Source organism: Poecile atricapillus, chromosome 2 (genome assembly GCF_030490865.1).
Source record: "Poecile atricapillus isolate bPoeAtr1 chromosome 2, bPoeAtr1.hap1, whole genome shotgun sequence".
NCBI classification, from domain to species: domain Eukaryota; kingdom Metazoa; phylum Chordata; class Aves; order Passeriformes; family Paridae; genus Poecile; species Poecile atricapillus.
Genome location: NC_081250.1, coordinates 16,917,418 through 16,931,844, shown reverse-complemented (window position 1 = coordinate 16,931,844; position 14,427 = coordinate 16,917,418). Strand labels below are relative to the sequence as shown.

Below are 14,427 nucleotides of genomic sequence, written 5' to 3'. Positions count from 1 at the left end.
TAAACCTCTCTCCTCACTCTGTCTTCAGTAGAATTAAAATTAAAAAGGGACTGGATTTATAAAGGAAAGAAATCCCGTCCTATGATGTAGTTTTACCATAAGAGAAGTTGTGCATCACAGGTGTCACATATCTCTGATTTTATTTATAAATAGTGTAAATAATAGAGGTATGATCCATACAGTACCTGTGAAATACAGCACTAGTGCTGCAAAATGGATGTATGTTTTAATTTCTCTGACAAAACTGTATGTGGTAAGGAGCTTTTCACAGAAAACTGCTCACTTCAATTGACTATTTCTGGCTGCCCTTGATGTAAATATTTGAAATAGCCAGCAGAACAGATTTTTTCGCCTATTTTGTTCCTCCATAGTCACTTTGCATTAGGTTGTAGTAGCAGTGGCATTCACAGTCTCTTTCCCCTCTACATGTTATTCACAACTGTATTTAGTAATATCACACCTGTACTATCACATCCTTTCACTTGTGCTTTCACCTTTCCAGAAGCAGCATGAAAGGACATTCATGATTCAGCACTGATAGCAGTTTTGTCACAGCACCAGAGACCTTGATAATTCCTAATTTAAAGCATGAAAAGCAGCAAGTCTGTTTTTGTTTCCAGTTCTTTTGTTCACTTGGACAGGTGGAAACAATAGTCCTGATCATCCAAAAGGAGCCTTCCATTCACATTGAAGATGCAGTTAGAACCAGGTCACTGGCTGCATTGTGCAGTTCTAGCATGGATCTTCACTTGATTAACTCAGCAAGCCACTGGGAGCTGAATCTGTGAAGAATTATCTACCTGTAGAACCCCGCAGATTCAGAAGCTGAGTGCTATAGGCAACCAGCCACGTCAGCCCGCCTTGCATCCTCCTCAGGGTGGATCAGCCTGTCTGAGGCTGTGCTTGCAGGAGTGAGGGAAGAGTCTTCTTCCCCCTCTGGGGCTTTGATATCGGATACATGTGCAAAGACAGGTTTTTTTCAGTGAAAAAAATATCCCATAGGACATTGAATTCCTTTCCTAAGTTCACTTTTTAGTAATACAGCTTTAAACTTTGACATCCTAGTCTGCAGAGGAATTTCTATATAAACATGTTCAGTGTTTTATTAGCCAAAAGACACAGAAAAAAACAAAACTTCAGTTAAAATTGAGATGTAAACAAAGCTTTATTTCTTTTAAATTTGTTTTTAACTGGCTGGCAGGTTTTAAAAGTAACTACTGTCAGTACTCCCTGTCCTAAGATCACACTGTTTTATTTCAGGCTGCATGGCAAAATTAGTAAGAAAGGACTGCCTGAGGGGAACAATAATTATACTGTATAAGAAAGATCAAGCCAGATTTCAAACACACTGGAAAAGGGCAGAAAAATGTCAGCAGCTATACCTATTGTACAGCATGATGGCAGAAGTTAAGCTATCCATTTCTTTGCATTTCAACTGTGTCCCTATGCTTAAAATGAAAATGAGTGCTTAATCCTAAGTAAACTGTGTGCCAATTATCCTCAGCATAATTTTTTAGAGTGTGTTTATCCAGTTTTTCTTCCTGTCACTGAAATCACTATTTATTAACTGCTAGATTAACTTCTGAAAGTGTTGAAAACAAGCTCAAGTATTCTAGAGCAATTAAAGATTTTAACTGAGCAAATGATGCCTGATATGGTACCAGCAAACTATTGAATAATATGGATAAAATGCTGTGCACTTATAAAAAGTTCATTGTTATAAAATACCAATCAGATTTTCAAAACTGCTTCTTATAAAACTACTGCTTTTTAAGTTTTTAACCTGCTATTTATAAAACATACTATTACTATATGCCTCAAAATATACGTCAAAGACTCCTGTCTGGTTTACAAGTACACCTAGCATTTTCTGAGGAAAAAGATACTCAGATCATCAGGTATAATAATAACCATTCACCATTCAGATGGAAATTTGCAGTTAAAATCTAATTACAACCTTCAATGAAAGCATTATTTCACTCATTTCAAATATTATTTGGAATTCATGTATAGGCACTTAATTTACTGTATATATCACTTCACTATCCAGAACAATAACAGCCTTTTTCAAGACAGAGTCTCTTTTCACAGTCACAGAATTAACTAGGTTGGAAAAGACCTTTGAAATCATCAAGTCCAGCCTAACACCACCTTATCAACTAAACCATAGCAGAACTTCCTAAATAATTTGAAATCTAAATTTGTTTAAGCAAAGTCCATATTAAAATGCTTTGGTGAGTTCCTAACTGACATTTTGAAGGGTAAAGTACCTTGCCAAATCAGAGGTATGAGGCCTCACTCTTCTCTCAATGAAACTTTTCCTGATGACATTGGTGGGATATGATATAAAGCTATTATTTGGAGTGCCTTTATTGTCATGATGCAAGAAACATCAACGCAGATTTTCTTTCTTTAATTTTTGTTGATCTAGGTATTAAATTTTTAGACATGTTTGCATCTGCAGACACAGTGAAGGGTCGATATAAATAACGTCTGAATTCTGTGTAAGAGGGTATGCACACCACTGTTTTTGCTTTCCCTACTTTGTGTCAATCCTGTCTACAAGTACAGAAGAGAGCTAAGGTTTGACTTGCCATTTTTGACTGTCTTACTGTTGAAAGACTTTGCTAAGCACAGAATAGGAATAATTAATAAATAATAAAAAGTAGTGGGGACGTGGCAGACAGCAGGAAGCAACACACATGCATATGCCCACACACAGACCACAGAGGCAAATTACCTGGCTTGTAAGTATTGCATTTTTTTAAATATATTTTTCAGGAACTTGGAAGTGTGTACAGTGTCCTGGCTGCCATTTTAAATGTGGGTAACATTGAATTTTCTGCAGTAGTATCTGAACATATGATTGACAAGAGCAACATTTCCAATCCAGTAGCCCTTGAGAACTGTGAGTGTGTTTGTTTTTTTCTCTTGATTTAACATTGTTTTTCTTTAGTGTTTTCATGGCAAATTTATTTTATTGTAAGAGAGGTATCAATGAAAACTGCATTCACATGGAAATTCTGCAAGGACAATTTAAAACTGAAGGTAGATTAATTCTAAGCCCACCTGAATTCAAATGCAAAAAAGGAAAAAAATTTCTGTGTTATGCATCTTATTGACTAGCCAGTTCACTGGCATGCAGGAAACATGACTAATACTGCAGATGCCTGAAAAAAATCTTTGGAATTTTTCCAAGGTTATTTGAACATTTGATGGAGAACCTCATTAACACATTGAATAGTTTTTTCCCAGTTTCTTTCTCAGCTGCTCATTACTTGTTCCCCACATGTGCCTGTGGAAATGTGGCTCACTAATTCTTTGGAAGGGATACCTTATGTTATAAGCTGCTGGGAGGTAGAGGAGACAAAGGGGCAAAGACCTCCAGAAATTTGCTATGCTTTCTCAGTGTTTCTCAGTAATTACACCTGGGGAGATAATGAAGTCTTCACGCTATCTTCTTGCATGTTTTCTTGCCATAGAAAAATATTGTAGAACTGGGAAAGAAGCACCCCTTTTTTGGGACAGAAGGAGAACAGCAGTGACTTGTATGAGTGGGTTATAGCTGAGAGGGGAATTCACACCTCACAACTTGGGCACTTCTTACATAGTCACCTTCCAAACTCTGTCTCTGAGTTGTGCTTGTGACATTCCTTCCCAGGCGCATCCCTGCTGTGTATTCAGGCAGATGAACTGCAAGAGGCCCTCACCTCTCACTGTGTAGTGACTCGAGGAGAAACAATTATTCGTCCCAACACTGTGGAAAAAGCCACTGATGTCAGAGATGCCATGGCCAAAGCACTGTATGGGCGCCTCTTCAGCTGGATAGTCAATCGCATCAACACTTTACTCAAACCTGACAAACATTTAAGGTAAAAGGACATTTTGCAGAATAAAGAGATATTTTTTCTGTAGGAATAATATTGTCTTACACTAGAGCATTTAATGTAGTTCTTTTTCTCTGCTGTTTTTTTTGCTTATGATTCCACCATGTCGAAAATGGTTTGTCCTGTTCATTGTACATAATGAAAATACAGTAAATATGGTTGGCAAAAGCATCCCATGTTTTCCTGTTGATTGTTACTCATTTAACCCTTTCTTGTTCTTTTGTATTTTTAACCCTTTTAACTTTTAACCCTTTTTCTTTTGTATTTTTTTCAGACTAAACTTTTGATATTAATGATGTTGATTACATAGGTCAAATTCTGATCTTATTTACACTGATGCTGTTGCTTTTGTCACTGTTATTATCAGCATGGTTTCATATATGCTTGGGAATAATTTTCAAACACATTTACTGAAGGTATTGTCCACTTTACACTTACCAGGTGACATTTTAAACACCGTATCAATAACAAATAGCTTTGGTTTGCAGATCTGGATTTCCTGGATTTTTTCTTCTTAAATATCAGAGGAGAGTCAAGGTTGCAATCCTAAAATTTATCTAAAGTTTTAAGTATTTGGTTACACCAGAGCAACAATAAACAGAACTTTAATCAGTAAGTGATAGGATAAAATCCATGATAGATGGGGCAGCACTTGTCCCTCTCTCACTTGTCTGTTACAGAGCCCTTTTCAAACTGAATGCTTACTTATGCTGGTGAGGAGGGAGAAAATTCAACCTGAAATGCTCATTGTAAAAAAAAAAACCCAAACAATTTGCTTGATTTTGTGGCAGTAAAATTATTTGAATTTTCTATTTTTATGTAATTAGCCCTGAAAAAGGAATGAGGCAGATAAATTTTAGCAGTCTATTCATCAAAAATGTAATTTTGAGACAGATGAAATAGTCACCAAATTCAGATCCCTCCACAATGAAATGCTTTCTTTTTTGAGATGGACTTCACAAAGAGGTTTAAGTACTATTCATGGGTGTCTTGAGGCTGATTCCTAATTTCTGATTTCCTAAATCTTTATTATAAAAATGCTTACAGATGGCCTCTCAAAGAGGTTTTATAGAAGGAATGAGATTTACATTTTACTTGCCTAGAAAAGACACTAATGTCAGCCTCACTGTTATAAAATTGTATACTCTTAATTTTTTGCTTCAGCAGAAACATTAGTGTTTTTTTCCAGTTGCAGAATTGATCACATATGTTCAGTATGCCCTGTTTAAAATATCAACCCAAAGTTTTTCCAGTGCTTCTCTGGAATTTATTTGGTAACTTAAATTCATACCACATCCCAGTACATAAAGTAGTTATTTAACTGCATAAAAGGTCTAACTAGTCATTCTTTCTACTTTAATGTTAAACTAAGCAATTTTATGTGTTATGAGTAAATAATATGAAGAAATAATAGTCTTTAATTTCAGGATGCTGGTGAGTAAAGCCTGTGTTACTACAAGAGAAGCAAAAAGAACTGCATGTTCTTTCTGTACAATAGTCAGCTTTTGAGGATAATCACTTACAAATATTAGTGTAAAATTAAAATTGTAAATCTTCTAATCACTTATCAGTTGACTTGGTTGTTGTGTGATTCATTATATCTGGTCTGTATTGCAGTAATCTTCGAATTGATCTGCATTTTCTATTTCAAACTAACAAGTGTTGTCATTTTAAGAGATATCTGGTCCAGCAAATCTTATCCTGTGTAACTGGTGTGCAGATTTGGCCCATGATTTCCTTTTGTGAAATAATAATGAAGGTAGTTAATGTAAAATAAAGATACAACAATGAAAATTATATTTCATCTTTGCAGTGAAAATGATGATGGCTTGAATATAGGAATTCTTGACATCTTTGGCTTTGAGAATTTCAAAAAAAATTCTTTTGAACAGCTGTGTATCAACATTGCCAATGAACAAATTCAGTTCTACTTCAATCAACATGTCTTTGCCTGGGAACAGGTATGTATTGGTTATTTTGGTGCAGCTTTAGTATTACTGAACATGTAGAACTTTGTCTCAAGAAACTACATTGTTCCTTCTCCATAATAGTAGATAGAGCCTTCTCTGTAAATAGTAGATTATAAAAGATGTTTTTTTAAGTACATTTTACATGGAGCAATGCTTGCTATTTGCAAGTAAAATGCCAATATAAAATGCATTAAACTTGAAATTTACAGTAACTAAGCAACATAACTCTGTGATAATCTGATTGATGCAAATGCAATGTTGTTTTCTTGAGGAATAATAATGAGTGTTGTAATGTATGATTCTCTGGTAAAAAAGTAAATGAGTGGTAACAAAATTTTGAAAGTTCAGTATTCATAATAGTTTACTAATAAGCTTAATGAACACTGAAATTCCATTATTAAAAACTGAAAATCTCACAATTATTTTGTTCTTCTTGAGAAACTCAATCATCTCAGCTAAATAATGATGGATTTAATTTAAATAATTTATTTTAAAGCAGAGAAAAGGAATAGCATTGTAAATATAAAACTTAATGAATTTGAAGAGGAGAGGGAAAAACCTCAAAAAAATAATCTCAACTTTGTAAATAATTCCAGGAGAACTAAAATAACCACCTTTAAATCATTATTCAATATTGTTATTTGAAGAAATAACATGTTCAGGGAAAAAAAATTATCTTGCTGAAAAATGAAATATTTCAGAATTTTCTATGGCAGAACAGTCAGAATTCAAACCATAGGTGAAATTATACTTCTGTTGTTTTACTGAAATTATTGGTGTTTATGATACATGGATGAAAATTCTCCTGAATTGTAATTTTAATTGTTAGTAGAAACAGAGTATTTTGTCAGTGTTAATCACTATTTGTTTTAAGGATGAGACAGATACAGGTTTGGAATGTGTCCACATATGCAGATGTGTACATGCATGTGTCAGTACAGAGATGTATCTATTTATGTGTAATATTACAATTTATTATTTTATGCCTCAATGTTTTATCCTCTTCCCAATTAGTTCAGGAAATGTTGTCTTGCACTCTTGTATCTTGTAGTTGTTTTTATAGATTTATTTGCAACATTATCAACATAAGTGTTTCCTTGGTTTTAATTTCATCTAAAAGCCAGAGTAAATTTTCCTAGATTTACTGTAATTACTTAGGCATCTTCTTTCCAAAGTACACAAGTTCACAAAAGAAGGGCACTTGTTTGTGCCCTTCTAGAAGAAACTAGAAGCTGTTCCTAACAGCTGGGAGATGGAAATAGCACAGACTGCAGCAACAGTATTTATTCCTGTCAAACCCAGGCACTTGAGTATGTCTGCTTTGCTTTAATGTTCACTAACTTGATCCTCCCATGCTAAGTTTAAGTGTTCCTTACTCCAGACTTTTCCCCTGGTCTCAGGGACCTGGGATTATCAGTCAAGACTGATGCAAAGAAGGCATTGAATATCTCAGCCTTTTCCATGTCATCCACAAACTTCTTCAGCAGCAGGACCACATTCTCCCTAGTTGCCTTTTGTTGCTGAGGAGCCGGCCTTGGCTTTCCTAGCCCTATTCCTGTACACCCAAATATCATCATAATGTTCCTTCTCTTTTTAAATTAGGGTCAAGTTCAGTGTAATCTGCCTTTACTTGTTTCTAGGCATCCTGTAACAGAACTTTTTGGCCAGACCTATATTAGTGCAGGGGTTTCTGGTGTCACCATGTAGTAGGAACAGTTTACTGTCTTGCATGTGCCTTGCTGCACCATGGTCAGGGTGGTTATTCTGCTACTGAGCTGATGAGCAGCAGATGAGATGCGGGAAATTAGTACAACTACGGACTCTATGGAAGGGGAAGCTAATCTTTATTTACAGAATCTCTAAGTACATCCATTTTACCCACTTCCATTCATTCTCTCATAGATTCATTGACTCACAGATAAAATTCAATGGAATGCACCATGGTGTGGGTGTGTGTGTTCATATGGTCTGGCCAAGAAAATTTCTGAGTGACACATAGAATAATTGACACCAGCTGCCAAGTCTTCATCATGTCTGTTAGGTTCTTCTTGCTGAAATAGCTTTTGGACATGTCTTTTACAGCCTTTAGCAATGGTTCTTTTCATCAAACCCTTATTTACTTCAGCATCCATAATCTTTAGGCAAGGTCATTATCTGGCTTTACTTGTTGGGAATATATACATCTTTATGCCTACAGTGAATTTCCTTGGTGGCCTCATAAGAAGATTGTGTGTGATGTGCTATAACCTCATAGTCCTGACCTGCTGTCAGGTTTAGAGGGTGTTCCACTCGCTAACTCTCTGCACTGTGTTTTTATGTAAGTGAAGGCCACCTGTTCTTGATGTAGGGATCTCTTTCCTCAGTTTTATTGTTATGAACAAATGTCCTTCATTCAAATAACAGGCTATCACAAGGCTATTCTTTTAAGACTATTTTTTCTGGTGCTTATATACACATTCCCATTCATATTTTATTTATACCAGTCCTTATATTTCTATAACAAGTGTCCACATCTAGCCTGTAATACCAACCATCTACCTTAATTTACATCAAACCACTACATCAGATTATTTCAAACTTCACTATATTATCTTGTAGCAGTCTCTAAAGATACTGCTACAGCAGTGCAGAAGGAGCTATATAGATTAAGTTCACGCAAGTGTGGATGTAAATCTCCCCCTTTCAGAGATGGGAAATCAGAAATGTGTTATTCTGCATTACAACCCAATGGCACAGAATGATTTGTGGTATGATTCACAGTCATTATGAGACATCACTTTTCAGTTATTTATTACATGGTTGTCCCAGTTTTATATCACAAAAACAGCCTTTGAGAAAGCTTCAGGTGACTTCAGAATCCTTTCTTTTCTGTTCACTGTAAGAACTCTCCTGTGTTGACACCAGTAATGTACTTTAATTGTAAATTAAAATAAAAAATATCACTGATGTAAAAAACAAACATTAGGATGACCTCTGCCCTTTGCTGATGTATCTGCCTGACTTTACAAATGACTTTATATGCAAGGGTTTGTGTCTTAGACTCTAAAAGACAGAAGTTATGTTTATGGGAAGGCTGATGCCAGAAGTCACCAAGACCTTTGTGCTGACTTTCCATTAGCCCTGACTGTTGTGCTGCTGGAGCTATCCCAGGGACCCAGGCTAGTGTTCTTCACAGCCCTGTGCAGTGCCACATGGACAGACAGATGTCAGACTGCCCTCTGCTACCTCAGAAATCTGTAACACAACACTGCATTGAACCCTGTAGATCTACCCATGGAAGACAGAAAAATTTAAATTCTTTTACACTTCCCTCAAGAGATGTAAAATGTACAGAGGCTTTTTTTTTCACTCCTTTCCCTGTGTTTCCCTGTTCAATATCATAGCACATGCACTTTGATGAAATTTAACATATCTAATGGGAAATTGAGATCTAAATCAGTTGATAATAGTTTGGTTTGTCATTAACTCATGTTTACCTAGTAAGTAGTGATTATGTCATCAGAAAAGGTGAATCATATTTTGGCAACTTGACCAATGAAGCCAAGTAGTAAATACACTCATAAGGCTGAATTGTACTTTCAATGTTGCAGGTGATATTGTTTTATCGTTGTCAGTGGTCTCTTTTCTGTATCTGAATCTGAAAAATGTTCACAGTTTTGCTTTCCTTTGAAGTGTGGCCTACCAAAAAAAAAAAATAAGAGGCCACATTCTTTTTAGTGACAGGGGTCGAAGAAAGGAACAGTGGTACTAACACAGCCTGAGGCTCAGGGTAGAGTGGAGTGTGTGTAGGCCAACATGGAGAAATACAGTCATAATTAAGATAATTTATTCTTTATTGTTGACTTACTGTTTGCATTTGAGAATAAAAGGTTTTAGGCCTGAATGCAATCTCCTTCCACTAACGTGACAGAATGACTGAAGTGGCATACAGTTTAAGGTAAAAATAGTGCAGATTCCCCGTAGTCAATGGAGACAAATAAATATATCCCTGTTTCTACTGACTGGGGAGAGAATGTGGCCTCTCAACTTTGTCACTGCTTTTAGTTTTGCTAGCACAAGGGGATTTTTTGTTAATATAAAGCAAGGCAGAATTTTTGGACCTTCAGTCCTGTCCTTCAAGGTATTCCCCTTACATATTAGATACTGCTGTAAGTTAATTTCTGTCAGTGCCGTGACCTGCAGCTCACATTGTCCAGCAAGACAGCCTTCCTATTCCTTTTTCATTTGTCATTCCCTCATGAGAAGTAAAAGGTGTAATGCCAGATAGCTAAAATGTTTTGGAAAGTATCAAGTTTGCTGTCAGTTGGAAGGATGATACTTTTTGCATTAAATGTATGCAATGTTTATTTTACATTCTCATGACAATTTAATCTTGTAGTTTCAGCTGGAAAAGGTTCCTTAGGAATAAGTTTCTGGTGTCCCCATTTAAACCAAAGTGTCATCATAAAATGTTCACAACAAAATGGCATTACTTCATTAAACATGAAGATCATTTCCTAATGTATTTAGTAATTCTTTTGTTACCATTGAAATCAGGTGCTATACCTAATGTTACATAGTTTTTTGATCATAGGAAAGACACCACAAAATACCAAGATGAGATAGGAGCCCCATTAATAGTTTAACTCAATTTTTCCTTTTGACATCCCATCCACAGGAATACTTTCTAATGGATTATGCTTTAGAATTTCAAGAAGTAGCTATTTTGCAGAGCTTTCTTGTCACAAAATGTCATGGAAGATTACAAAATCCTGTAACTGATTCATCTTATTAATTCAAATAATACCTATTTCGTTGCAGTTTTATGATGTCCATCATTAAAGCTTTTATACTTGCTGCTTGTGTCCTAATGATGTGGTTGAAACCAGCACTGCATCAGAAAATGCAGTACAGTATAATTTCTGAGTCATCTGTCACATTGGTGCCTGGCTTGGTCATCAGCTGTCCTTCAGGAGCCCGTGGGAAGTGATGAACTCCTTCATGTCCTACTGGGCAGATGGCAGCACTTCCCAGACAGTCAGGGCTGACACTGGTTCAGTTGTTGAGACACAAAGGACACAGACTGAGTGGTCACATACACTGCAGGCCTGGAGCTCAGGCCCTGTGTGCTGCCTGGCCAGGGCAGGGAGCAGCTCTTGCTGGTATAGCGAAGTAGTGCAGCTACTGAGAGTTCCTTTCTTTGTCAAGGAGAACACTTTCATCAGCTCTCTCACTGAACCAGCCTCTCTCACAAGCTTTTGAAATTGGAAAAGGTTTGTGATTAGACAGGTTGGTTGTGAGAGCTTGTTTGAGGATGTTGGAGTGTCACAGTAACACTCTCCTCTGATAGAGCCATCCTGAGCAGTCTCTTCCCCTTGCCCCCTTGATAAGGGTACTCTAGATAATTCTAAGCAGTAACAGCTAGTTCCAGGAACATCTGTGTGTCAGTGCAGCTGTAACCCTCAGTTAAACTGCCTCTACTCCCATGTTATCTCTGGGAGATAACACAGATTCACTCCCTTTCTGCCACCAGCTCCTACAGGTATATAATTAACTTCTCACCTATATCAGTGTTACATTTACTACTCTTCTGTCTTGTCCTGCTACTCAGGTCATTGATTAAAATAAAAAGCAAAACTCCACCTGTCCACTGCTTCAGGGGAGACACGAATGAGGTTCATGTTACGTGTCTCAAATGAGGAGCCCTCATGGGGCTGTAGATGAGATTCTTACTGATTATACCCTTGTATGGCATATAAACTGAATTATAATCTATCCTTAGAGTGAAGAGTGTTGTAGGAAATTACATCAGTCTGGATACTGGAAGGGTTTAGGTACATATTTTGTGTCCTCTTTCAAATAGATCAGCAGATATTTATTTGTGCCTGTATTTTTAGACCAGTCTTATTGATTTTATGCCTTTTGCTGTTTCTCTGAGATTAAGAGGTATGAAACAGGTACTTTGCTGCTGTGTGTGAAAGTAGAAAAGAAGTTTCTTTTTTAAATGCTCAATGTGTTGCCTTCTTCACTCATTCAGACTCAAGTGAATGACACATAAGGAGAGGTCTTCCAAGGCTAGAGGTCTTTGAACTCATTAATATTAGCCATCATTCATTTTTGTGACACTCACAATGAATTCAGGATAGCAAAACTGTAATGTTAACACCATACATGAATACAACACTTATAAAGTCCTTTCCTTTGGCAGAGGGATGATTTTTTAAAGTAGATCAAAAGGTCTGTGTTTCACATTACAGCCTGCACAGGACTGGAGACAGCCCTGGCACAACCAGGAGCATTGTGTGGTAGAAAACTGCTATTGCTTTACCTAATGCAAGCAAAAAATAACGGGGGGGTGGCAGTCCCTAGAGCAACCTTCTATTGGTAAAGCTACAGCTGTCCTCTGCCTTGCTAAAGGATTAAGGAAGGTCATTCTTGTGTTCTCCAGCTATAATCTAAATTATATTCAAGACAAAACCATCACAACACACTGTGGACACATTTGTTATTTGTTTTTTCTTAGTCTGGGAGGAATCCAGAGATATTTGTAGTCTTCAGGAGGAAACCAGCCAGACCAAACCAACCAAAAAAAGCAAACAAAGAAGTCCATCCCTCCAGTTTTCCTGTTGTTTTTAAATCTTGGGGAATACCTTTCTCTAGTTCCTTAAAATGAGTGAAAATGTGTTAGAGGCAAATCTGAGGTAATTTATTTAGTTCTTCGGAAGTATGTATACAATTCTTTAATTTTTACAAAGTATGTGCACCTTTCTTCTCCACCTAAGAATTTTTCCAGGTGTTTGAGGAGGGTGATCAAACAAGTAAAACCACTGGAACCTTTTGTACTAGTCACTTTTGTAACTCAAGTTAGTCACAAATCTTAGCCATCACTTGGATCTGAGCAATGAATTGGGAATGTAAATGTAGGTCTAAATGGTTAAGAAATTTTCTACATTTCAGACCAGGGAAAAATCGACCCTGAGGTCTCTATTTGCAAGCAATATACTTTATCATCTTCAACTCTGTTTCTTTAATTTTTGCTATTCCTGTAATGTGCCTTACTTTACCAAATATGCCATAGGAGTATTGAACTTACATGTTCAGAACCAAAATCCCAGCTGACATTTGTTTCTGCAAAACCTTGATGTCTTTAGCCCTGAGGCATGCTTTCTCATGTAGCTTTAATTTGCTACAATTGACAGTTTGTGAATTATTTCCTGAAGTGCTTCTGTATATACACACAAAGCATGCCTTCTGGTTCTTGTTGCAGAATGAATACCTTTATGAAGGTGTTGATGCAAGAGTTATAGAATATGAGGACAACAGGCCCCTCCTAGATATGTTCCTGCAGAAGCCAATGGGTTTATTGTCTCTGCTGGATGAGGAAAGTCGATTCCCACAAGCAACAGATCAGACACTTGTGGGTAAGTATAAGGTTCATTCCACAGTTTTACAGCTTGGCTTGTGTTTGGCTTGTACAGTTCAGACAATGTGCTAGTTCTGCTTTTAGTGAGCCCCCATTTCAGTGTCACAGTGTGTTTGAGGGAGACATGCAGGCTGGGATGGTTGTGTCCTTCAAGTTCATAGGGAAACATCAAGAGTACAAATTATGTACCCCAGGGAGGTTTAGGCCTTGATAGCATCACATAATACCAGTTTCTGATCCAGGTTTCAAGTTCTCCTGCCTTCAGGAATTTTTTGCTGCAGAGCATGAAAAGTAAAGATCAAGCTGAGTTAAAACTCGAGGTTCATAGACAAGAACACTGTTTGCAAAGTGCAGTCGTGTTCAGCTCTGATATTTTTGATGAGCAGTATCTGAGCAAGAAATTTAATACTTTTTAAGAATAATGACTGCAAATATGCTTCAGTGCCTTTCAGCAAACTATGCTTTCTGAGTGTTTTCTATTCACAAATTAAAATTAAACCACCTAAAGTCATTGTAATTCAGACCCTGAATATTTCAGTGCTGTTGAGTACCTGCAATTACCATGGACTTCATTATTTCAGTGGTACTTCTGTGCAAATAAATCCTGGTTTTACTCATTTTTGAATGTGCAAAGTGTCGGATTAGAGTTTTAGCCAACACCCAATCAGAAAACATAATAATATCCAGTAACAATGCCATGTTAAAGCAATTATATGAGCTTGTTGTTCTTTTATCCTCATGCTTTCTAGTCTACAGTACAGAAGCACTGAATCAATCAGGAAATATTTCCTCACAACTCCTCAAGGGATCCTTAGGGAAGATTTCTGCATTGTTTCATATATTTAGATCAAAATCTTGGAAAGGCAAGCCCTGAAAGTGTTCAAAACACATGTGGGTGTGGCACCTGGGGACATGGCTTAGTGGTGAACAGAGTGGTGCTGGGTTAAGGGTTGGACTCAATGATCTTAAGTATCTTTTCCCACCTTAATGATTCTAAGATTCCATGATTTTTTGAAGTCACACATTAAAAAATTGGAACAAAGTAGGTAACTTGTCCAAGAGCTCCCATATTCTCTATCCTAATGGTCTTTTGTTACAAGACCATTATGGTATCTCTGTCCTTGAAAACATCAGTGTCTGTTTTGTTTGTTTTTTGTCTCTGCATTGG

General features: G+C 36.8%; 1 protein-coding gene across 1 annotated transcript in view; it reads left to right on the top strand.

The window, feature by feature from the left end:
* MYO3A (myosin IIIA) overlaps positions 1-14,427 on the top strand; it is a 114,108-nt gene that overhangs the window by 65,380 nt on the left and 34,301 nt on the right. The window contains exons 17-20 of the mRNA XM_058832214.1: positions 2,782-2,908; positions 3,662-3,872; positions 5,701-5,848; positions 13,104-13,257. Coding sequence (XP_058688197.1) covers positions 2,782-2,908; positions 3,662-3,872; positions 5,701-5,848; positions 13,104-13,257 — 640 coding nt within the window. The remainder of the gene's footprint in view (positions 1-2,781; positions 2,909-3,661; positions 3,873-5,700; positions 5,849-13,103; positions 13,258-14,427) is intronic.